Source organism: Rhincodon typus, chromosome 23, assembly GCF_021869965.1.
Source record: "Rhincodon typus isolate 14 chromosome 23, sRhiTyp1.1, whole genome shotgun sequence".
Taxonomy (NCBI): Eukaryota; Metazoa; Chordata; class Chondrichthyes; order Orectolobiformes; family Rhincodontidae; genus Rhincodon; species Rhincodon typus.
The window spans coordinates 21,692,125-21,718,789 of NC_063354.1; the positions used below are offsets into that span (position 1 = coordinate 21,692,125).

General features: G+C 39.5%; 1 protein-coding gene across 1 annotated transcript in view; it reads right to left on the bottom strand.

Moving 5' to 3' along the window:
* ccdc57 (coiled-coil domain containing 57) overlaps window positions 1-26,385 on the bottom strand; it is a 159,129-nt gene extending 132,744 nt beyond the window's left edge. Inside the window, 3 exon segments of the mRNA XM_048611036.1 lie at window positions 13,085-13,193; window positions 14,933-15,345; window positions 25,935-26,385. Coding sequence (XP_048466993.1) covers window positions 13,085-13,193; window positions 14,933-15,330 — 507 coding nt within the window. The 5' untranslated portion in view covers window positions 15,331-15,345; window positions 25,935-26,385.
* Between the last annotated feature and the right edge of the window lie 280 nt (window positions 26,386-26,665).

Consider the following 26,665-nt stretch of genomic DNA (forward strand, 5'->3'; position numbering starts at 1 on the left):
AGGGTCTAGGCCCGAAACGTCAGCCTTCCTGCTTCTCCGATGCTGCTTGGCCTGCTGTGTTCATCCAGCTCTACACCTTGTTATCTCTAACTGACTAGAAAAAACAGGTTGTGAATGCCAACTGAAATTTCATCCTTTGTGTTTTGAATCCACCCAGGATCATTTCTTTGTGATATACAACACTCCTCAGACAGCAGTTCTCACCACATGGTTAGATCCACACTCAATGCTATGCGTTGCCATATGCATACTTAACCTCTCTATCAGCACTGCCTCACACCATCTCAGAGCTGCCCTGTACCCAAGTTCCACTTCATTTTTTACCTCATTTGACATTCTAACAAGATACGATTTCTCATCCTTTCAAGCATTAGGGAATGCAAGCAGCAACAACCACACCCCTCTACAACCTTTCTCTCCTCCCCTATGACTCCATCTGATCAGGCATTTACTATCCCTTCTGACCTTTCTCTGGTGCTGAACATTCTGTCCTCAAAAGGATTTTGTTTTATCCCTCTGCACTTCAATCTCAATGAATTTTATGCATGACATGATGTTGAACTATTCTTCCGTTGTCTCTGCACCTATTTCTTTGGACAAGAGTCCTTTCCCATCCCACAGACCCCTTCACCCACCTCCAACACTCTCCCTCCACCTGGACACCTCCCTCTGGCCTTGTATCAGCATTCAATATGTTCATTGAGAACTGGCAACATGACATAGGTTGGAATGGGTGAGGAGAGCAGAAAAATTAAGGCAACCAATCTCCCGCTGAACTGACTGCACTCTACGCTCTCAGATCCAACACTGACTTTGAAATCAGGCCTGCCAACAAGGGTGGTACCTTGTTGGCTTACTGACCTCCAAGTTGAGGAGGCTGAGGAGTTCCAGCTCTCAGACACGTCCTCCGGACCATGACCCCACGATCAAACGGCGTCAAGTTCCTTGGAGTGATGCTCACCAACAATCTATCCTGGTCTACCCATGTTGATGCAACACTCAAGAAAGCACAACAAACCCTTTACCTCCTCAGGAAGCTAGGGAAACTCGGCGCATCAACAAATACTCTTACTAATTTTTATACATGCACCGTGGGAAACATCCTATCTGAATGCATCACAGCATGGTATGGCAACTGCTCTTCCCAAGACGACAAGATACTAGACAGTCATGAACATAGCCCAGTCCATCACACAAAGCACCCTTCCATCAATTGGCTCCATCTATATTTCCTGCTGCCTCAGAAAAGCAACCAACGTAATCAAAGATCCCTCCCACCCTGGTTATACTCTCTTTCACCCTTTTCCGTCAGGCAGAAGATATAACAGCTTCAATATACATAAGAACAGATTCACAAACAGCTTCTTCCCCGCTGTTATCAGATTTTTGAACGGACCTCTCACATGTTAATGTTGATCTCTCTCTCTCTGCAAATTCTCTGCGGCTGTAACACTATTTTGCACTCTGTTCTGTTAGCTGATGCGTTTTGTATAGTACAATCTGCCTCTACAGCACACAAAACAACAATTTTCACTGTATCTCAGTACGTGACAATGATAAATCAAATCAAACATCAGGCTAAGTGTCCACAACTGTCACTAACCTCATCTCCTCTGGGAATATCTCCACCACAGTCTCCCAATTCAAATCCCATCCCCTACAGCACACTTCTACCCTCTTCCCAAAATTCTACAAACAGAGCTGCCCATGGAACTTATGTATTCCTACCTTGCCTATTTTTTCTCCCCTTGCCCAGTCCCCTCCAAAGTACAGCTGTGATTCTTCTGACCTTTTACGTTGATTTCAAAATTTCCAGTTTGCCAGCCGCAGCCACCTCCTCTTCACCGTAGACATGCAATCCCCCTACGGGTCTATACCCCAACAGGATGGTCTCAGGGCTCTCTGTTTCTTCCTAGGAAGTAAGCCTGAACCATCCCCATTCATCATCGCTCTCCTCCACCTGGCCAAGCCCGTCCTGACTTTGAACAATTTCTCCTTTAACTTCTCTCATTTTCTTCAGATCAAAGGAAAGACCATTGTACCCAAATGGGCGCCAGTTATGCCTGTCTGAGAGATACATGGAACATGCCTGTTTCCAATCCTGCTCGGGTTCCTCTCATAACTCTTTCTCCAGTATATCAACGATATTATTGGCTAATTCCCTCCCTAGTTTAGAATTGGAAAACTTTATAAATTTCACCTCCAATTTCCACTCTGGTCCCACTTTCACATGGTCCATCTTGGACACTTCCTTTCCTTGATGTCTGTTTCCATTTCACCAGATAAGCTGGCCATCGACATCCATTACAAACCCACTAATTCCCTGAACAATATATAGCCTCATACCCCTGCTTCCTGTAAGGACCCTATTCTATTCTCCCAGCTTGTCTCATCTATTCTGATGACACCACCTTTTGCAGTCGGCCTTCAGAAATGTCCATCTTTTCCCTAAGCTTTTGACTTCTGTCATCACTCCTCGTTTTCCCTCCTAAAACAATGATAGTGTCCCCCTGTCCTCACTTTTCATCCTACCAGCATTTCTGCCACCTCCAGCAGATGCCACCATTAGACACATATTCCCCTCCCCTGTCAGCCTTCCGCAGGGACCACTCCCTCCAGGTACCCTGGTTCACTCTTCCTTCAATCCCAACATCTCTCCACACCACCTCCTTTCCTATGCAAGCACAGAAGGTGCAACACTTACCCATTTATATCCTCTCTCTTCGCTATACAAGGCTCCAGCACAACTTCCAGATGAAACAGTGATTTACCTGCACTTCAGTCAATCTAGACTACTGCATTCACTGCCCACAATGCGATCTCCTCTATGTTAGGGAGATGAAACGCTGACTGGGTGACTGCTTTGCGAAACACCCACATTCTGTCTGCAAATATTATCCCAAGTTTCCAGTTGCTTGTCAGTTCAGCACATCACTGTGTTCCCATGCCAACAATTCTGTCTCATAGGAACAGGCTTAGGACGGTCAGCCACCTCAAGACTGTTCCACCATTCAATGAGATCATGGCTGATCTGTAGCCTAACTCCATATACATGCCATCAGCCATATCCCTTAATACTTTTGCTTAACAAAAAAAATTATCTATTTTGGGCCAGCTGCAGGCCTCCAGTGAGGCTCAGTGCAAGTTGGAAGAACAGCATTTCATTTTCCCTTTGGGGGCCTTGCAGCCTTAAGTACTCTATTGAGTTCAATAATTTTAGAACCTGAACACTTTCCTCTACGTCCTTTGCCCATCTCTGCAGCCCAGGTCCTGTCAATGACATGGGTTGCTTTCGGCACATCCACACCATTTTCATCCACTCATAGTCCCCATTATTACCTAATGAGCTTTTCTTCTTCCCTGGCTTTTTACTCACTTACCTACCTACTTACCTCCTTCCTTCCTTCCTAACTAACTAACTCTTTGTTTGCTTAACTTTTTTCATCTCTCTTACTCTGGGCAGCAATGGCCTAGTGGTATTATCGTGGGCTGTTAATCCAGAGACTCAGATAATGTTCTGGGGACCTGGGTTCAAATCCCACCAGAGCAGATGGTGGAATTTGAATTCAATAACAATAAATAAAAGTTAAGAATCTATTGATGACCATGAATCCATTGTCGGAAAAACCCACCTGGTTCACTAATGCCCTTAGGGAAGGAAACTGCCATCCTTACCTGGTCTGGCCTACATGTGATTCTAGACCCACGGCAATGTGGTTGACTCTGAACTGAATATCTGGGCAATAAATGCTGCCTAGTCAGCAATGCCCTCATCCCATGAATGAATAAAAAAAAACTTATCCATTCACACCTTTCTCCTCCACCCCATGTCCTGTCATCAACATAAAATACTACATTTTCCCTAGGTGCAAATCAGTTTTGAAGAAGGGTCACAGGACTTGAAACATTAACTCAGTTTTCTATCCACAGAATTTGCAAACAATTTCTATGTTTCAGATTTCTAGCATCCACAGTTCTATTTTAAATGTTCCAGCTCGATGTCTTTTTGAGAGAACTGAAGAAAAATAGAAGTTTAGAAGTTTTTAAACCAGTAGTAGGACAGGACAGAAAAGGAGGAGGAGATGTGTGATAGCGTGAATTCCAGAAGAATTAGATGGTAAAAGATTGCATGGTGTGACAGTCAAACACACTGGTAACAGATAAGATGAAGAAACAATTGTCCAAAAGATGGGTGAATAGCTATACATGAAAACATCTGAATGCAACACTGAAGAGATAAAGAAATAGAGCAAGAGGAGGATTAACCCAGCTAAACATGAAAAAAAGAAACACGACAGAGGCAGAAGTCAGAACGAAAGTTGTTGACATAAATGTTCAGTCCAGAAGACTGTGTAGAAGTTCAGTAGAAAGTATTATTCCTTAAGTTTGTGTTCAGCTTCACTGGAACATTGCAGCAGACCATGAACAGAAAGGTAAGCAAGGGAGCTAGGTGGAGAATTAAACCTACAAGTAAACAGAAACAAGGAGTTGTGTTTGTGAATAGATTGGAGGTGTCACACAATGTGCTCATCCATTCTGTGTTTGGTCTTCCCAATGTACGGAAGACTATCATGATCAGCAAACAGAGTACTACACTGAAAGAATTATAAGTAAATAGCTAGGAAGCTGTATTTGGGGCCTTGGACTGAGAGAAGGGAAGAGATGAAAGAGTAGGTGCTGCATCTTCTACACTCGCAAAAAAAAGGTTGCATTGTGAAGACAGGGGTGCAAGAGCTGATGAGGAGGTCGTAGATGAAACAGTCCCCAGGGAATTCTGCAAAGGAAGGAGATGAGAATAATATGCTTGGTGGTCAGATCATGCTGGAGTCGGTGGAAATAGTAGAGGATGATCCATTGAATACATGGCACTGCTGTGGAAAATTAGGTGAAGGAAAACTCTATCATGCTTCTGGGAGGGAATGGGAAGGAGTGACAGCAGAGGTGCATGAAATGAATTGAACAGATTGGAGGGCCCTGATAATCATGATACGTGGGCATTCTCAATAGAGGAAAATGAAAGATGTGCGAAAAGCACCAGTGTAGAAGGCAGCGTCATCAGAACAGTTGCAAAGATTCAGAGAAACAGGAGAAATGGAATGCAGTCTTTGAGGAAGTGTAGTCAAGGTAGTTGTGAAGGTCTGCAGATTTTCTACATTAGTAGATTATCTCCATTCCTGGAGATAGACTAAAAAGTCAAGGAAAGGAAGGGAAGAAACAGGGATAGATCAGGTAAGGAGGAGGGAAGGATGGAAATTAGCAACAAAAATCAATAAAATTTGAGTTCATGATGAGACCTGGTGGCATCCATATTTATCAACGTACCCAAAAAAAAAAGAGTTCAGGGAGGAGGCCAAGAGGAAGACTGGAATAGCGAATGTTTCACATATCCCACAAAGAAAAACAAACAGCATAACATGGACTCTGAAGCCTCACCTCAGGAATTCACTGGGAGATGCATGAAATGACTGTGACAAGCCATTACTTGAATAGCTTTCCTCAATTTCAATTTTGCATTTAAAGTTTAAACCTTTTACAAAAGGTTCCTGACACGAGGTGCTTTAGAAGTTATATATTCCTTCCAAAGCAAATAGCAATGCTAACTGATTTAGGCAATCAGGTACTTTGAAGCCCAATGTTGCTAAATGTGCAAACAGCAGAATCTATATTAGATTACACATTTGTCTTTTGCATACAATACACACATAATCAATGGCTGCATGATAATATCACCCACCACTAACAGCGGATATCACTATATGAGCATCATTTTCCAATTCTCTCTTGCTACAAGCAAGGTACTGGAGGATTGATAACTTTGTACTATTGTTTTAAAAAAAGGGACAAAAAGGTATTGGCTAAGTAATTACAAGACAGTCAGCCTAACCTCAACAGTGGACAAATTATTGGGAAAATTCTTAGAAACAATATAAAGTTACTGTTTATTTATAAAGGCATGGATTAATCAGGGGGAGTCTGCATACCTTTAAGGGAAGATCCTTTTGGAGTAAAACCTGAATTTGGAGAAATTCAGCAGGTCTGGCAGCATCTGTGGAAAAAAAGCGAAGTTAATGTTTGAGTCCAGTGGCCCTTCTTCAGAACTGATAGTACTTAGGAAAAGCTTGTATATGCGCTAAAGACAGGGGGACAGGGGAGGAAAAGGAGTGAGTGGGTGTGAGAAGGCGTGAGTGAGAGAGAGTGTGAGTGAGAGAGAGAGAGAGAGAGAGCAAGTGAGTGAGAAAACGACAGTTACACAGACAAACGAATGGATAATGGCATGCTAAGGAACATGAAGGCTGCAGGATTCCCAAATAGAAAACAAGATGCTGTTCTTCTACCTTGCGCTGAGCCTTGCTGGAGCACTGCAGCAGGCAACTAGAAGCTCAGGGTCATTCTTTTACAGACAGCATGTAGGTGTTCTGCAAAGTGGTCATCAGTCTCTATTTCATTTAACCAATATACAGAAGATCACCATGTTCCCTGGCTAATATTTCTGTCTCAGATGCTTTAGCACTCCAGCGAGGCTCAACACAGCATTTACTTTATTCTTGGGGACTTTGCAGCCTTTAGGACTATATCAAGTTCCATAATTTTAGAACCTGAACATCTTCTACGTCCTTTACCCACCCCACACTCCTGTCTTGACATGGATTGCTTTCAGCACAGCCAACCCACTTTCACCTACTTGTGCTCTCCATTATCAGTTTTTCTTTCTCCCTAGCATGCTACCATCCATCCCTTTGTCTGCCTGTCATTTTCTCACTCACTCACACACAGTTACAGCTCTGCTATCCACTCATTCCTTTTCCTCCCCCATTGCCTCTATTTGGAAGGCAATGGCCTAGTGTATTATTGCTAGACTGTTAATACAGAGACCCAGGTAATGTTCTGGGGACCTAGGTTCGAATTCCATCTGCCATGGTGGAATTTGAATTCAATAAATATCTGGAAGATATTTGGAGGCTAATGACGACTATGAATCCATTGCCGACCGTTGGAAAAACCCAAATTGGGTTCACTGATGTCCTTTAGGGAAGAAAACTGCCATCCTTACCTGGTCTGTCCTACATGTGACTCCAGACCCACAGCAATGTGGTTGACTCACAACTGGCCTCTGGGCAACTAGGGATGGGCAATAAATGCTGCCTAGCCAGTGATGCCCTCATCCCATGAATGAATAAAGAAAAAAAAATCCCCCTGTCTTGAGCGTACATATGAGCTTTTCCTAAGTAATATCAGTTCTGAAGAAGGGTCACTGGATTCAAAACATTAATTCTATTTTCTTTCCACAAATGCTGCCAGACCTGTTGCCACATTCAGGCCATGTCTTGACATGGGTTGCTTTCAGCACAGCCAACACATTTCCACTTACTTACAATTCCCACTATCAGCTTTTCTTTTTTCTTGGCAATACAATCAATCAATCATCCATCCCTCTGACTGCCTAACTGTCATACTCTCGCTCTCTGGACTCCATCTCTGCCTATTCGCTCACTCTTTCCTCACCACACCTTGCCCCACTCCACCCCATCCTGTCTTCAGCATGCATATCACCTTTTCCTAGCTACTAACAATTCTGAAGCATGGTCACTGGACTCGAAACATTAACTCTGCTTTCTCTCAACAGGTGTTGCCAAACCTGTTGAATTTCTCCAGCAATTTTTGTTCTTGTTTCAGATTTTCAGCATCCACAGTTCTTTCTTTTATTTTTATCTTAAATGAGTAACTTGATTGTCACTACCTGAAAAATTCAAAGAGGCTTGATGAGTATCACGTGTTTGATGTAATTGTTATAGATTTTTAGCAAAGCTTTTGACAAAGACAAAGACAACAAACTGGTCAGAAAAGTAAATGCCAATGGCATCCATAAGAAAGTAGCAAGTGGATTAAATATTGGCTCAGTGACTGGAGGCAAAGTGTAACGGTCAACCAGTATTCATGTCACAGGAAAGCTGTCTCAATAGGATTCTGCAGGGCTCAGAACAAAGCCCTTTGCTTTTCATGACACTCAATGATTTACACTTAAATGCAAATGTTGTGAAAGAAGCTGGCAAAAGATACAAAAAAGTGCGACTGATAAAGAAGAAAGCTTAGACAATACATTAACGTCAATGGACTGGTCAGTTGAACAGAAAAGTGGCAAATGGAATTTAATCCAAAGAACTGCAAGGTTACGAACTAGGGATAACACTTTGTTGGCTGGCACAGACATACAGGCAGAAAGGCCGGTGTTGTCATATTTTCTAATTTTTTTTGCTTCATTGTGTAAAAATTGGCATGGATTCAGCAAAATGACTCCTCAACCTATTTCCTATCTCCAGCTGCCCCTGTTCTAGTGAAAAGAAAACAGACGGACAGCATACTTAGATCAGTGTTTACCAAGAGCACAATACCCACATAATCCAGCCATGAGGAAGATAGTTACAGCTCACTTATCAAGTAATTGTTTTCTATCATTACCCATTGTGCAACCTCCATTTCTATTGAATATGCAATTGGCAGCGGTGTGAAGTGTCTCTGAATTCCCAGGGTCATCCCTCAAATTCTTTTACTAAATGTCCTGCATTACAAACTATTTCAACATTGTCTCCACTGAAGCGACCTTACCATTAAATGACCACTCATGCACAAAAACAAAAAGTCTGTCCCAATCAGGCTGACCTCAATGAGACAAAGCTCTGCACAATGCTTTGAATAAAGTATTTTCTGTAGGAACAGTGAAAGGACTATTATTCTGTTAGGGTACCCCTGAAATAAGATTTTGATGGCTACAAATGTTGTAGATGCAAATTAATGAGCAATCTATGGTAATTTGGCTCAATGTGAAGCAAATGCTTGAAGAGTTGAGTGAATATACTTTTTAACTAATAAAAACTTTAGATGGAAAGGACAAATAAATCTGCATATTCTGATGTAATAAAATCAGTAAATTTACTCAAAAACTGGGAATCAAAGGATTTGTTTATTAAAAAGGGTAAAGATTATTGAATTACCTTCAGGTTATATTCATAGAGATTCAAATCCCAGTTCAGAAGCCAAATGGTTGAATCAAGCTTTTCAAGAAGGTACAGTTTCATGAAGATTAAACAATTTCAAACAAGGCTGGATAGACTAGGACTTTTTCCACTGGAGCTTTGAATCAACAGTCCAGTGATAATACCTGAGACCCAGATAATGTTCTGGGGATGTGGGTTTGAATCCTGCCATAGCACATGTTGGAATCTGAATTCAATAAATATCTGGAATTAAGAGTCTAATGAAGACCGTGATTCCATTGTTGATTGTTGGGAAAAAAAAAACATCTGGTTCACTAATATCCTTTAGGGAAGGAAACTGCTATCCTTACCTGGTCTGGCCTACATGTGACTCCAGACCCACAACAATGTGGCTAACTCTTAACTGCCCTCTGGGCAATTAGGGATGGGCAATAAATGCCACCTAGCCAGCAACGCCCTCATCCAGTGAATGAATAAAGGATATTCTATTCCCTTTACAATGGGCAATAAATTAATTGGTCATTTTCTCATTGTTTTTGGAACTTTGATGATCAGCCACATCATTACATATGTGGTGTACAGAAGGTCCCGAACAGTATTGACAAAAGGGATATGGAAAGGAGGGGTCAGTCCAGAACTAAGGGGCACTGTTTTAATATTAGGGATCACCCTTGGACAGATATGAGGTGACCAGCAGCGTGCTTTTCGTCTTTCATATAAATGATTTGGATGTGAATATATAAGGTTTGGTTAGTGAGTTTGCAGATGACACCTAAACTGGTGGTGTAGTGGACAGCGAAGGATGTTACCTCAGAGTACAATGGACCTAGATCAGATAGGCAAATGGGCAGAGCAGTGGCAGCCAGAGTTTAATTAGATAAATGTGAGGTGCTGCATTTTGTTAGGGCAAATCAGGACAGGAATTTACCATTACATGTAAGTGTAAAAGTCCTGAGAAGTGTTGCTGAACGAACAGACCTTGGGCTGCAAGCTCACAGTTCCTTGAAAGTGGAGTCACAAGTAGACAGGGTAGTGAAGAAGGCATTTGTTACGCTTGCCTTTATTGGTCAGTACATAGAGGTTAGGAGGTAATGTTGCAGCTGCACAGGACATTGGTTAGACCACTTTTGGAATAGTGCATTCAATTCTGGTCTCCCTGCTATAGGAAAGATGTTGTAAAATTTGAAAGGGTGCAGAAAAGATTTACAAAGGATGTTGCCTGAGTTGGAGTGTTTGAGCTATAGGGAGAGGCTGAACAGGCTGGGGCTAATTTCCTTGGAGCATCAGAGGATGAGGGTGACCTTACAGAGGTTTATAAAATCGTGAGGGGCATAGACAAGGTGAACAGTTAAGGTCTTTTTCTCAGGGTAGGGAAGTCCAAACTTGAGGGCATAGGTTTGAGGTGAAAGGGGAAAGAGTTAAAAAGGGATCCAAGGGGCAACTTTTCACGCAGAGGGTGGTGCACATACGGAATGAGCAGCCAGAGGAGGTGGAAGAGGCTGGTACAATTACAACGTTTAAAAAGGCGTCTGGATGGGTACATGAATAGGAAGGGTTTAGAGGGATTTGGGCCAAATGCTGTCAGATGGGACAAGGTTAATGTAGAATATCTGGTAGACATGAACGAGTTGGACCAAAGGGTCTGTTTCTGTGTTGTACATCTCTATGACTCTAAATTTTTCTTTCTGAAGGTTGTTCAGCTTTGGAACTTTCTGCCTCAAAAGTGGAGGAGGTACATCATTAAATACTTTAAAATCAGAGGTAGATAGATTCTTGCTAGGCAAGGAAAACAGACATTATCTAGGAAAAATGGGAAATTGAAATTTGATACAAAAGATCAGACATGAGGGGCTAAATGGTCGACTTCTGCTCCTATTATATATGTGTGTTTGTGTATAATTTTTAAAAAGGTGATTCTTGTCAGTGAAGTGCTTTGGGATGTTCTGAGGGCATGAAAGACTTACATAAAAGCAAGTTCTTCCTTTGATAAAATTGTATGGTTTTATTCCCCTTGAGCACATTTGTTAATTTACTGATATATAAATTACTTTCCATTGGATAGAAATTAATGTTCCAAATTTAGACAGTTTGATTAAAGGCAAAAGATGACAATTATCCTATTTGATGTCTTGCTTGGCAGTACATTTCCTATACTCTGAAAATTTTCAGACACAATTCAGCCAGTTTTAATTCCCCTTCTTTCCCAAGCTTAAACTTTAAACAGTTAAAATTCATGCCTCATTACAGTTGCACAAACACCATAAAGCATAGTTCACTTCACCAAATAGCAGCAAGAGACTAGAGATATAATATTTTAGCTCTGCAGCTCATCATATCACTACTGAGGAAGCACTGTAGTGCATGGTATCAACTGTGTGAGAGCCAGTATTCAGTTTTGTAATAATTAGAAAAAACATCATATTCACAGAATATGTAAACATTTCATATTCAAATCATTATGCTTTTAAAGTGGAATAACTGCTGTAAGCCAGAAGAATAACCTGCATGGGAGGTGCAGGTATAAAACATGTCATTTTTGAGGTGAAAATGTCCCAAGATGGCAGGCAGATGACAGGGAACAAGTGTCAGAAGCAAATCAATCCTTTGCACTGACTAAATAATTCAATGCCCAAACCAGATAATTCTTCCACATTCCAAATCATGGCTGATGCCTAATAAGACAATCCACCTTACTAACAGGACTTGGCGATGACCCTATTAAACAGGGTCACTTCTGATAACTCTACAAGTCAATACTCCTTCCATGGTCTAGTGTAAGTTGCACAGATTTGACTGCCTAAAATTAAGTGAGGGATCCAAATACTTAATATTATGATATAGGTTTGTAATATATTTTATTGTTTGGGAACTTGGATCCTACGGTTGTATTAAAATGGGTTTTTATGTTTACTTCTGTAACTTGTTTTGTTACAAACAAAACAAAAGCGTCATCAGCTCCTAACAAGCCCAAGAAAACATATTACTTAAGGTAAATGACTAGCAAGGTAACTAGGAAGGTATTTACAATGTTAAGTTTTTAATACCATAAATAAAAAGAGGTCAGAGGGCAGTAGCAGGCATAGTTCAGAGGGAAAGTACATACCAGCAGATGGGCTACATAACAGCCTCAAAGCAGTTAAAGTCGACAGAAAATTAAGTGAAAGTTAGTCTGTCTCTATATTTCAAGGAGAAAAGGCAAAAATCACATCCTGATGGGTCAGAGGATGAGGGTGACCTTATAGAGGTTTATAAAATCATGAGGGGTATAGAAAAGGTGAATAGTTAAGGTCTTTTTTCCAGAGTAGGGAAGTCCAAACTCGAAGGCATAAGTTTGAGGTGAAAGGGGAAAGTCACCAAAAAGAAATGCTTGCAACTTTGTCAATCAGATAAGAAATTTTATAGTAAGGGTATTTTTCGCTGAGCTTATGTTCTGCAAAAGACATAGCTGGGAACAAAGAGTTGAATCTGTCTTTTTATTACTTATGATAAAATGTTTCAAACTTGTCATATATGCAAGCTTAGATTTTTTTCCCTGTTTTTGTACAATAAATTAATATTCTTCTGTTAAAGGTACACTAGCAGCTCTATGTCAACAAGTGGCTGACCATCAAATTGCTAAAATAAAACCTTTACTCTGGGATTTAATTTGCTCTGTATTACCATCAACTGCGATCACGAAATTAGTAACTGCACCTAAACCTTCTGAACGCAAGCCACGGTTCCCAGAATCAGCTTTTCATCCATGTTGGTCAAATAAATTCTACTTCTGATTTCTTATTGGTCTGAGAAGTCATCAACGTGTTCAAGTTTTAAGTGCCAGGTTGAGCTCAAAGTTTGCCGTATTTGAGATATTTTATACAGTTCATTTCAATTCAAAAGTCACATTTTTAGTAAATGGTAAAGCAAGATGTGGATTCTTCCTTGAAATTCAATGATGAGGAATAAAAAAATTATTAAAGAAAAGTGATCCTGCCACAATATTGAAAATATTTCTCGGTAGTATTTAAGTTTCTCAGATATTATACATTGCTTCTAGCAAAATGTATTGCAAGTTTGAATTAAGGCTAAATTGAAAATACTACTTGCCATACCTGTTTTTGTAAAGCAAGTTGTCCCTCCACTTCTTGGACTCTGCGCTGAAGATTTTGTTTTAGTTTCTGATACTCTTCACGTTGTCCATCAATCTTAGAGTCTTTTGAACTGCATTTTAAAATATTTACAAAGCAGCAATTAAGAATCACAAATTAGTCTTAAGGTTTCTTTAGTATTAGAACATATTATTCATGATACTAAAGACAGCATAATCCCTAAAATCTGATGTCAAGCACATTTAAAAATATATAGTTATACAGTTGGTAACACATATAATGCACATTAGGCAAAACTATTTCAAAATTTTATCAATGGAAGGTATAAAAGACAGCTAGTGCAATCTGTTGCCTGTAATCAGGCTTTCAAGATTAGAACTGCTAGTATGCAGACAATTAAAAAGGCACCCAATGTCTGAGTCTATCCAGCTATTTGCTAAGCCAAAATGAAGGATGCAGAACATATGCACAAAACAATAATGCATTAGCTTGTTTTAACTGAGGTAGTAGTCAGTCCTCAAATCCCAGAATTATGGCACGGGGATCCTATTTACACTTGATAACACTTAATATAAATGTATTCATCCGGTCTTCTATGGAGGATAATAGTGGGCATTTTTTTAAAAAATATAAACTAATTCACAGTGTTGTTGGCTGAGCCAGCATTTATCGCCCACCCCAAATTGCCCAGAAGGGAGTTAAGAGTCAAGCACATTGCTGTGGGTCTGGAGTCACATTTGGGCCAGACCCGGAAAGGGTGGTGAAATAACTCTACAGAGGCAGATACGCAGTCTCCAAGTCTTTATTTACCAAAGAACAGTCAGTGACTATAATACTGCCTCATACCGAGTCAGGCACCAGAAAGTGTTAGTATCCCTGACCTCAATCTTTTTATGTCAGCCAGAGCTCACTGGTTGGACCAGAATAACATCTCCAATCAGGGAACTCATGGGCCTTGTTACAATCACTGGAGGTGCAGTTTCATTCCCTAAAAGGACATTAATGAACCCTGACAAATCAGCAAGTCTCATGATCATTAAATCTCTAATTCCAGATTTTTATTGAATTCAAATTCCACCATCTGCCATCATAGGATTTGAACGCAGGTCCCCAGAATATTACCTGGTCTCTAGATAATCTAGCATAATACCACTAGGCCATTGCCTTTCCTCTTTATTGGGCTGAGGGTATTGGACAGACTTAAAGCTAAATCCAGAATAAAGGTTAGTTGTTATGTGCTGGAAAAGAACAGGTTTTCTTGCAACTCAACCCCAGTTAGCAGACAATACCTTTGCTAGTAGAAAAGGTTGAAAATACATCGGATTGAAAATAAAGTAGTTTCCTTCATTAAATTTATCCACTTAATGAAATCTGGCATGAGTCGAAAAGTCAAACAGTCAACTAAGAAAATTTGTTTCAAAATTGTGAAGAAAAATACAATAACTGTTCATTTTTGCTGCTTTCTGCATCCCGAGATGAAATTTGCTATTCACATCTCCCTTTAAAATTACAGTAGTGAATTTAAGTTGCAGTTCTGGGGCATCGTAAACATTAGAAAAAGGTATATACAGACTAGGCACATACAAAAACATGCTGCAGAATCACAAAGGATTCAACCTATTTGGAATCAGTTAAAATGGATGATTAATGACATCTATTCACGCTTACTTTCGTGGTCCTTTGTAACTTGCCAAGTGAGCTGGTAATGTTACAAAAAGATTGTGTGGCATTGCAGCTTTAAACAGAAGGCACATAGAAGCTGATGAACCATAGTATTTCCAACATCATTAGGTCACAATCTACAGAAACTGCAGGCATTCTTATGCAAGATATTTCTCGGCCTGACCATACCTGCGTATCTTCTCTATTTCTAGCTGATGTGCTTTTAGTGCATGTTGGTACTGAAACTGCACTTCTTCCCGAGCCTTTGTTTCCTTAGTCACAAGTTCTTGCATCTTGTCAATCTGAATTTGCAGATCACTGATCTCTGCCTGTTTGCAGCTTTCAGTAACCTTCAGTTGAGCAAATATAGCATCATATCGTTCCAAATCTTGATCTCGTTCCTCCAATACCTTTAGGTTAAACATAAAGTCCTCTTTCAGTTTGTTAAACTTTTCTTGCTGTTCTTTGAGTTTACTTTGTGAATCTCGAAGTGCAGTATCTAGTGACTGGACACGTTGTATCTGAAGGTCCTTCCATTCCTGTTCCTTCTGAGCAAGAAGTTTATCAAAATTATCTTCTTGAAGCATTCTGGAATGTTACACCTTATAAATGAAACAAAACAGGTTACTCAAATGTACAGTTACACTGAGGAATTAATGCTCCCTGCGGTCCACACAATTTCTTGGAGCATTGTCAAACTAGTAAGTTGCACCAACCAAAAATATGAAACTGTCTAATATACACAAATACTGACTGACCTATTGTGTACTCTAAATTTTACAAGAGCTGATGTGCAACTGGCTGGAAGTGGGATTGGATAATTTCCCAATGAGATGATCAATTTGTTAAATATGCCACCAGGTGCAATGGTTTGAGGCATAAGAAGATTCTAAAAATATATTCATTAAAACTTTGTAAATGGCACATTATGGTATAATTCAGCTGTGACAGTTCACATGTCCAATGAAAATCCAATTATTTTAAATTCACTGCACGAATGAAGAGGTCAAATGTTTTTCTCCAAAAGGATGTGTCTCGGGAGCTTTGAGGGTTATATCTTCATTCTTGCTTTAGTTAAGTCATGTAGTAACAATATTTTCTGTAGTTCTGTTGACATAGGTATTAGACTCAAGCAGAAGCAGAATTAGAAGAATTCATTAGTTTCAAATAAATTTTACATTAAACTTAAAGCAACAATAGACCAAAGTATTGATTTCCTGGACACCACAAGGCAATAGACATGGGTTAACCAAATTTTGCCCCACCTTCCCCACCCCCCAAAATAAACTGACATAAAACTTGCACATACAAAAACAAAACCCAACCTAAACACACCTTCCTCAGACTGGTGAGGTCTCAGCCAGTGCACAATGCCAAACTTTAAACAGGTATTACTGCCTTTTTTACTGTACATTGAATCTCAACCCAGATTTAAATTTGACTATTGAAACCGGGTTCATTACAACAACATTCATTATATTTACCCCAACCCCTCATATTCTTGAAACTTAAGCTAAGAATTAACTTCCTCAGTAATGGATTTCAAGATGTGCCCCCAACCACGTCCATCTAACAGTCTCCCCCTTCCCTACACCTCCTTCTGGGTCTTTCTGCCTGCTCCCTCCACAGACCAGTTTATATTATCTGCATTCCTCCTTTGAGCCTCCTTTACTCCAACATTGCTCCCTTCAGCCTCACAAACCCCTTCATTCCTCCATTTGACCTCAAATTAACTTGAAAGTCCAAAAATAAAATAAACGTATAAACTTTGTTTTGTAACACAGAACAACATCATAATTGAATTTTATTGTTGCATCAACTCTTAAACTTCTTCAGTGTAAATGACATTGAAGTTATCCCAGACATCGATTTGAATGATGTCAAAAAGGAATATTAAGGATGCCATGGTCAGGTTTTCCAGTCTATTCAGAATATCTTGTAAAGTATATTTCTTTCAGCACTTTGTATTTCAAGAGTACAGCTGATAGCAAGATAAGTGCATGTAGGCTGTCAGCAGTGTTTCTAGATATACACAATCCACCTATACTACAGAGACCGAGATTTTCTACTGGAAGGGTTTTGCGAATGTGTCTCCTTTCTAAAAGTTCAAATCCTAATTCCTTTAAAAACGTGTCAATGAAAATCTTGCTATCTGCAGTGATAGCAGCAAATTAAGGACTATACAATAACAAAGGGGTGATATAACCCAAAGTACTTAATGTCTTAATGCAAATAAATTAAAATGCACACTTCCCAATTCTTTTTCAACTGGAACAATCCTTTTGTTTTAAATTCACTTGAGAGACACAAGCATCACTGGATGGGTCAACATTTATTGCCATCACTATTTGCTCAAGAAGGTGGTGGTGAGCTGTCTTCTTGAACTGCAGTCCATAGACTGTAGGTAGACTAATAACACCATAAGGGAGGGAGTTCCAGGATTTTGATCCCATGGCACTGAAGGAACAGTGATATGATTATGAGTCAGAATGGTGAGTGGGTTCAGAGGTAACTTGCAGGCAGTGTTGTTACTCAAAACAGAGCAAAAAAAAAGAATAATAATAATAAAACGTTGTAGACTTGACAATAAGAGGTCGAATTCAATACCTGTATAGTTCTATGATATGCCACTTGTTATCTGGCTAGCTACACAATTAATTAGCAAATTAACCAGCACAACATTAGAGGAGATTTGATGGCACAGGGACATATACCATATGTTACGGACAATGATGAAGCTCAGTGTCCAATATCTTACTTAGCTTTTGGTAAAAATGATTTCATACAAGTCTCACCATGTGAGACAAGAGTAATTCAGGTGGAATTTGGGTCGCAACAGCAGTTACAATACTACCCAGCAGTTCCATACATCTTTATAGTGTGTGATTCCTGTGTATTCTTAAATACTTTCAGAGAATAAATACAAAATGAGGAGATGGCATTTTTTTTCCCCCCCAACAAGAAAAAAATCTACAACATGAAGACTTTTCAGTGAATCATCAGTACTAAAAACATCACTAATATGAAGTGTCATTTTTATATCCCTCCAAACTAAACAAAAACTAAAAATGAATTCCTGGGCATTAGACATGAATTTTTGATGTGAGACACAAATCTAATATACAATGGCTCAGCTTGCTTGTATCTCCACCATTCAATTCAAATTTAGTCAAGGAAAAGTTAAAATTAGCACCATCATGCAAAAAGGAAAAACAATACATTGCTCTATAACTAACTACTTCTTCCCCTTCTCTGAATGCTAGCGTGTCTTATGAAAAACCTGAACTATTTTGTTTGATTTGGAATCTGCAACATAACCCTAAATGTGTTCAAAAGGGTCAGATAAAGAAACAATGCAGTTAATCATTGTTCAACTGGGTTTAAAGATGTACAAAATGTTATATCCAGTGTATGGTGATTAATTCTATGTTTTTATCGTTAAAGTTTGATTGTTCTTCTCATAATTGATTCATGCTGCTGACATATTAACAATTATTAAAGAATCATTGAACACTGGATAAGAACCAACAGTCTGAAAGAGGCTATTATAGTTATTGCACATCTGCAAATAAGTGTCAAGACAGTCAGAAACAGCCAAAGTCCTGCAGTGAGGTGAGTGACTGCCCTTGACACTAAATTAGCATTTGACTGAGTGTGCCATTAAGGAGTTCAAGCAACATTGAACTGTATGGGAATCAGGAGAGAAACACTATACTGAACACAAAGGAACATGCCTGAAGTTGCTGAAGTTCCTCAAGGTAATATCCTAGGCTGAAACAACTTCAGTTGTATCTCCCAGACATCATTAGATCAAAGGTGCGATGTTTGCTAATGATAGCATGGAGTTCAGTTCCATTCACAATTCCTCAGATACTAAAGCAATCCAGATGCAGAGTGACAACAAGGTGCAGGGCTGGATGAACACAGCAGGCCAAGCAGCATCATAGGAGCAGAAAGGCTGACGTTTCGGGCCTAGACCCTTCATCAGAAAAGGGGGAGGGGAAGGGGGTTCTGAAATAAATAGGGAGAGAGTGGGAGGCGGATAGAAGATGGATAGAGGAGAGGATACAAACAGGTCGAAGAGGCGGGGATGGAGCCAGTAAAGGTCAGTGTAAGTGGGGAGTTAGGGAGGGGATAGGTCAGTCCAGAGAGGACGGACAGGTCAAGGGGGCGGGATGAGGTTAGTCGGTAGGAGATGGGGGTGCGGCTTGAGGTGGGAGGAGGGGATAGGTGGGAGGAAGAACAGGTTAGGGAGGCGGGGACGAGCTGGACTGGTTTTGGGATGCGGTAGGGGGAGGGGAGATTTTGAAGCTTGTGAAATCCACATTGATACCATTGGGCTGCAGGGTTCCCAAGCGGAATAGGAGTTGCTGTTCCTGCAACCTTCGGGTGGCATCGTTGTGGCACTGCAGGAGGCCCAGGATGGACATGTCGTCTGAGGATTGGGAGCGGGAGTTGAAATGGTTCGCAACTGGGAGGTGCAGTTGTTTATTGCGAACCGAGCGTAGAGTGTTCTGCAAAGCGGTCCCCGAGCCTCCGCTTGGTTTCCCCGATGTAGAGGAAGCCACACCGGGTACAGCGGATGCAGTATACCACATTGGCAGATGTGCAGGTGAACATCTGCTTGATGTGGAAAGTCTTCTTGGGGCCTGGGATGGGGGTGAGGGAGGAGGTATGGGGGCAGGTGTAGCACTTCCTGCAGTTGCAAGGAAAAGTGCCGGGTGTGGTGGGGCTGGAGGGGAGTGTGGAGCGGACAAGGGAGTCACGGAGAGAGTGGTCCCTCCGGAAAGCAGATAAGGGTGGGGAGGGAAAGATGTCTTTGGTGGTGGGGTCGGATTGCAGATGGCGGAATTGTCGGAGGATGATGCGTTGGATCCGGCGGTTGGTGGGGTGGTACGTATGCAGAGAGACCTGGATAGCATTCAATCATGGCATATGTTACATAAGTGTTTGGTACTGATTAAACTCTCTCTTATTACATCTTGAGATTCAACAACATCAACATTTTCTAGACCCCCAGCATCAAAATGCAGCAGTTTGTCATTTTAAAGAAACTTAACAGCATCAGCCTTAAAAAGCTACAAAAACCAAGACAGCAGTTAGATATTCTGCAGCAAGTAACTCACTGCCAAACCGCCCAAAGCATCACCACCATCTACAAAGGAACAGCTCGGAGTGTGTTGGAAGCACTCTTTATTTGACAAATTGGACTCTGCTCTAACAACAACAAAAAAAAGGTCCACTTCATTGGCATAACATTCAGTCTTTCCATCACGAACACACAATGACTGCAGTATGTACTGTCTACAAGACTAACTGTAACCAACTATTGAGGCTTTTACACCAGCAACTTTTAAACCTGTGACTTCCACTGTCTGGAAGGACAAGGAAATTGTGTGGGTGGGAACAGCACTATGCACAAGTTCCCTTCCTGGTAACACAACATTCTGATTTAGATGTATACCATAATTTTTTCACAATCACTGCATAAAAAGTGCAAAATGCCCTAACAGCATTGTAGGATGACCTACACTAGACAAACTGCTATAGTTGAAGAGTGCATATACCATTACCTTCTCAAGGATAATTAGGGTATGTGTCACGATTGTGTAGTTTTGATTCAGTAATTTTTAGGGGGAAAAACAGTATTGAAGGCTATCACTTTTCGTAAGAAAGCTAATTTGACTATAACTGGACGAATAGCTAAATACTAGCTGCTACGAGTCATCTGTCTATAGTACTTGGAGTTCCACGTAGATTACAAGGAAATATGTCAGATATATAACAACACTTGTTCAAGAGGTAACAAAGTCCTGAACACTTATTGAGAGAACATAAATGGGATAAATGGGACACTGGCCAGAACAAAAGCTAAGAACCACAAGTGGGAGAGGAGCAGTGTCCAGAATGCCAATGCCGGATATTGAACAGGACTCAAATTTTTCAAATAAAAACCAAAAGAACTGTGGATGCTGTAAATCAGGAACAAAAACAAAGCTGCTAGAAAAGCTCAGCAGGTCTGGCAGCATCTATGAAGGAAAAAACAAAGTTAACGTTTCAGGTCCAGTGACCCTTCCTCAGAACTCAATTTTTCCATTGGTCATCATTTAACAATGGCCAATTTGCCTTCCCAGCTAAGAAGAATTGTTTAGGTAGTTTGCCATTTTGAAAGATAGATTTCATCTTGAAAGAAATACTTCTCCAGGCAAACAAAAAGAAAGAGAGAGAGAGAGGAAGTGAGAATGCAAAATCTTGAAACAGCTAGTGGTTGTAAAGTAATTTAGCAGCTAGAAAAGTGCCACAACTGCATCAGAATCAAGAAATCTTGCGTCTTTTTAAAAATTTTTCTGCTATTTGGCTTAATCTAACTGTATAAGAAGTGACCAACCAACCATTCAACTTCAGATACCATTGTATGTGCTGGACCAGACTTCAAATATCAACCACGCCATTTCAGCTACAAAGAATCCAATCAACAGGGCCCAATGAGATCCAAACAGACTACTGGGACTTTCTTCTTATATGTACTTTTTATGTCTTATTGGTATTTGTTTTAATCTAGATAACTGTAATGTCTTGCCAATGTCTTGTTTTCTAAAAAAAGATTATGACGATTCTGGCTTAAAGAAATAATTTTGAATCACTTCAGTTATAACTAATGTTTTGTGAAACAGTATCTTATCCAAGTGGATAGAAGGAAAAGGGATTACTAAACAAAAAGCTTTATACTTTCTCCGAAGGAAAGAATTTTGTTTACTAAAGAGGGTTTGCAGGACCAAGTTAAAAGAAACATTTTTAAAAATCTATTTATGTTTTAGGAGTTTAAACTTACAACCAAGATTTAGTAAAATAATAATAAAGACACTTTTTACATGAGTAATTTGTATTAGTGTTTCAATATTTAGCATGTGATCTCCTCATTATTAAAATCACCTACACTCATTGTAGTAGTGACGGTCACATTTGCTTCACTTGAAATTTTTAATGAAAGTTTACACTATAAGAGAAGGGGTGGGGAAAGCATACTAAAACAACCCTCTAATTAATTATTGATTGTTGGGTCGTTTCTCAAGCTGCAGTTATGCAGGTTTATCTACGTTATGTACACTAGTTCCCTCTCTATCCCCCACTATCCTCCCAGAATAAATGCAGTCAAGAACACTGTTTCTATTGAAATGCTTGAAACTGGATTATTGTCAAGACTAAGCTTCAAATACCTCTTCTATAAGTGATTCCCTTATCCTAAACACTACCATTCTGAGGTACCAAAAATATTCAAACACAGTACTAACTCTCATTACAGCTGTATTTTTAAAACATTTGCTTTTACAGTACAGTTCATATGCAAATGTTTTTCCCACCAGGAGTTTGGTTCAAGTAGAGGTTTGACCTGTGTAATGTACATAGGACTTTATTGAAATATTAATAACCTGTATTACACACAATATTATTCACAAGAGCTTTGGCGAGGGTTGCCGGATAAATCAGTGACTTCTGGCAACCGCACATAGACACTTACATGCAAACATCCAGAAATCACTGTCAGAGATATCCTGTTCTATCACAAGTGGTCTGCAGCAGCCTTGCCTCAGCATTAAATGATTGTAATAGCATGAACTTGGGATAACTGATCACAAGTTCAACATTAAAAGTGGCTGTATTATTCAGTGCCATTGCATTCGGGAATGCATTTTTGATGGTATAATGAGTGATAATTACTGAACAGCATCTCTCACCTGAAAATGAATTTTACATGTATGGAATCTCTCATTTTTACAGAAGAAAACTGTACTGCAGACTTTTTTTTGAAGATTGAAAATTAAGTTTTTAGATCTGACCCTTTTATTCATTTCCCAAGTATTTAGATTTAATTGATACCTTATTGTTCAAACAATCTTAATTAGGATTCTTCAAGCTCATGTTTAGAGAAAGTACAACACTGAATGCAACTGCAATCAGGATTAGTGAATATGTTTGCTGACAGCTGAAAAAAAAAAGTCTTTGGGGTAACTGAAAGGAAGGTGAACAGCATCACTCCTTTGCGACGAGTGCAATATTCACAACAATATCGAATTCACAAAGTAACAATGGTGAAGATATTTCCACTGTCCTTGTATTCGTACAACTGATTTGATCATGGTTTGCACAAACTTCTATTTCATTTCACCAGTTTACTGGATTTCTGAACTCAGATGTTTAAAAATGTCACTTTAGAATCTGTTCCCATCACCCATTCAGAAGTAAATTCCAAATGAAGTGACAAAGTCAAGATCAATAAAGTTTTTCTAAAATGAAAACTTTTAAAATATTTCTTTCATGGAGTGTGGACGTCGCTGACAAGACCAGCATTTGTTGGCTATGTCCACTTGCCATTGAACAGGTTGTGCTGACCCACTTTCTCAAACTGCATGGTCCATGTTGTTAGGAAAGATTGGAGTTAAAGGGTTTTGATCCAACAACACAGAAGGAATGGCAATATAGTTCCAAAGCAGTGTGTTATGTGGCTGTAATGTACTCATGCAATCAGGCAAATGCAGAGTATTTCAATGAAATAATTGCCGATTTGATTTTAGCCTCAACTCTACTTTTCCACCTATTCTTTATAACAGTTATCCCTCAAGTCCAAAAATGTGTTTCTCTGGACTTTGAATATATTCAATGAGTCAGATCTCATAGTTCTTCAGAGTAAAGAATTAAAATGATTTATGACCCTCAGAAAACAATTCCGCTTCATCTCAGTTTCAAATGGGAGGCACCTCATTCTGAAATTAAACCGCCAGATCTAGATCTCCCCTCACCTTCCTCCCCTAAGCATTTCCTTTTCACCTCCCCCCAGCACTTCCTCTTCTCCTCCCACCGTGTGGGAAGCATCATTTCATCACTTATCTTGTCAACAACCTCAAAATCTTGTACATGTTTCAATAAAAATCACCTGTCATTCTTCTAAACCTCTACACTCAAGTACCTCATCTAAGTCAATATTATAGATAGTAAATAAGCAAAGCTGCAGCACTGATCCTTGTGGCACCCCACTAATAACAGGCTACTGTAATGGTCCAGACAAGACCCCCTCAAAATATCCTAAAGGAGGTAGCCTAGACCCTAATTTTTCTCATTTTTAGGAGGCAAATATGAAGTGCCTGTTCCCAATGCAATGCGACTGGTCAAACTACTCAAGATTAAGCAAAACACAATTTATTTAAACACTGTAGTTAAAATACTACCAAAGAAAGAGGAATTTAGAATAACTTAACTCTATTGGAAAACTTAACAGAATAACAAATACAGTAACTGTTACGAATTAACTGTTCCAATATAGTAACATTCCATAAACACACCCCTTTGCAAAAAAGGAAATTCAGATACAGATTTTCACTTGCAGTTCTCCCATCCAGAAGGAATAAACATCAAGAGAAAATTCAGAGACAATACCAGCCAAGAGACATTCACTGAAGCTTCCAACTCTGCCGAGACCCAATATCTTCTGATGCTACTGAAAGACCAAAACCCAGAAATCCTAATCTGAGTGAGCTGGCCACACCCATTCAAGGTGTTTTAAAAAATACCAAGGCCTCCCAAGCTGACTTCTCAAGTGGTCTTATCTAGCCAGCTTGATACCTCTTGTTCAATCTCTCTCAAAAGAAACCAGGACAAAATAAGCTGAAAGCTACTGCATTATCACACTACTAACTGGAAGTTGACTTACTAAGCCCAACACCCTGTTTCCTTCAATTAGCCAATTTTCATTTTCTGCTAGTAGATTACCCTAAAAACCATGAATTCTCATCTTATACAGTAAGCTTCTGTGATATCTTATCAAATGCCTTTTGTAAGTAGAAATACACTACAGGTTCCCCTTTAGTCATGCCAATTGTCATATCCTCATGGAACTCTTAAAATATTTGTCAAACATGATTTCCCTTTTATAAAACCATATTGACTCTGCTCGTTTATATTATGATATTGTAAATATCCTGCTGTAACTTCCTTAACAACAGATTTCAATATTTTTCCAATCACAGATGTTAGACACAAAAACAGAAATTGTTGGAAAAGCTCAGCAGGTCGGACAGCATCTGTGGAGAGAAATCAGAGTTAACGTTTCAGGTCCAGTGACCCTTCCTCAGAACTGGATGTTAAACAAATTGGCTTATAGTTTCCTGTTTTTAGTTTTCCTCCCCTGTTTAATACAGACAGTATATTTGCAGTATTCCTACATGTGGGCCTGTCCAGAATCTAGAAGATTTTGAAAGATTACAACCTTGAACTAAATTTCTCCAGTTAAAATTTCCATCTTATTTAATGCATGGCAATGGGGCCCACAGTTCACTGCAACTAAATCTGAAAAGTAAATGATAGTGTAGTATAGCATTCACAGATAGGCATTAAACATAATGATGGCATCATAATTGCAGGTTTAAAAAGATAGATATTTTGGAAATTGATGCCAAATCATATATTTCCATCAGATTCACTGAGTGTGGAATCCTAGATGTGTCTTCCCTCTTTAAACCTGATTGTGTCATCATTCCCATTGCCACATTGGTGAGTTTAACTAATGCTACAGAAACTATGATACAAGGACTTTCTCAGTTGTACGTATGGCCAAGTTCAAACTGTCATTATGAAACCCTGTGTGCAACTTTATGTTAACTTGATCCTGTGTTGAAGTTGCCTCACTTTAAGTGCCTTATAAACTCCAACAGTCATGGAACCAGAATGCTGCTATGCCTCCTTCTATCTATTGTTATTCTTGCTACTTTGATTCTTCTATTGAGGGCTGTGTCCATTTAAATAGATTCACTGGAAGTAGAACCCTGATCTTCTCTGTGATGGTAAGAAAAATAATCTAAAATGTACATTTCAACTTTTGAATTTAAATATATATTTTTATGTATGCATTCTAATTAACATATTTAAAATTTCTTCTACTAACTGCCAAATCTTCAGTTTACAACTTTTTTCCCCCCTCTTGTTATTATTATTACTGCTATTACTGGATCCCGCCTCCCCCCCACCCCGTACATTCTCCTCATCAATGCTCTTGATTCATTACTAGGATAATGACTCAGGCAGCAGGTACATACAAAATGTTATCTTTCCAAATTTATGATTATTTTTGTGAGCCTTAAATTGACGTACTGTTAGCCTCACAGTATGCATCACACCGAAACTGAAATGCTTTCCTTACTCAGATGTCGATGAACAGCAGGAAGTAGCATAAACTCTGGCCAATGCTCTTGATCAGCATTGATTTTCTCCAAACAATAGTCGGAAGACTGAAATCATTACTTTTTAAGTCCCAATTACAAACTGAACAACACCAACTTTCTGCATGAGAACTATATGATGCTTAATCAAACAGTTTGCAACCTTGATTTCATATCAGTTTGTTCAGAAACGGCATCATGTCGACCTCCTCAAAAACTTGATTTTATCTCTGAGCTCTCTGTCCAATCTCATTGTGGCAATCTCTGCCCACTCCTACCGCCACTGTAATTCCACAATTATGCTTCAGTTCGTCTCTTTGGTCACAAACCGATTCAAAGCCCGTTCAAATAGGCCGCTAATTTCCCGTTGCCACGGTGACGCGCGGTGGTGCTTCTGTCAAATCCATTGGGTTCCCCCGAACGGGCGGAGTATTTGTGCCACCAACAATGGTTCCGTTTTCTTTGTAAGATACATATTTTATTCAAATAAATCAACTAAACACAATACAGGTTGAAAATAAACAGCAAGAGTGCTGAGAGAATTCATCCTTCTTCTTAGTCCTCTCAGTGATTATCATCCATAATAATTCTCTCAGTTGAAATGTATTTTAATTTTATATCGATTAGCCCAAAGGTTTTATGAAAGGCTCTTCTAATATTAAAAGTTAATTAGATAAATATTTGAAAGCGGCAGTAGCACAGTGCTAAGTGT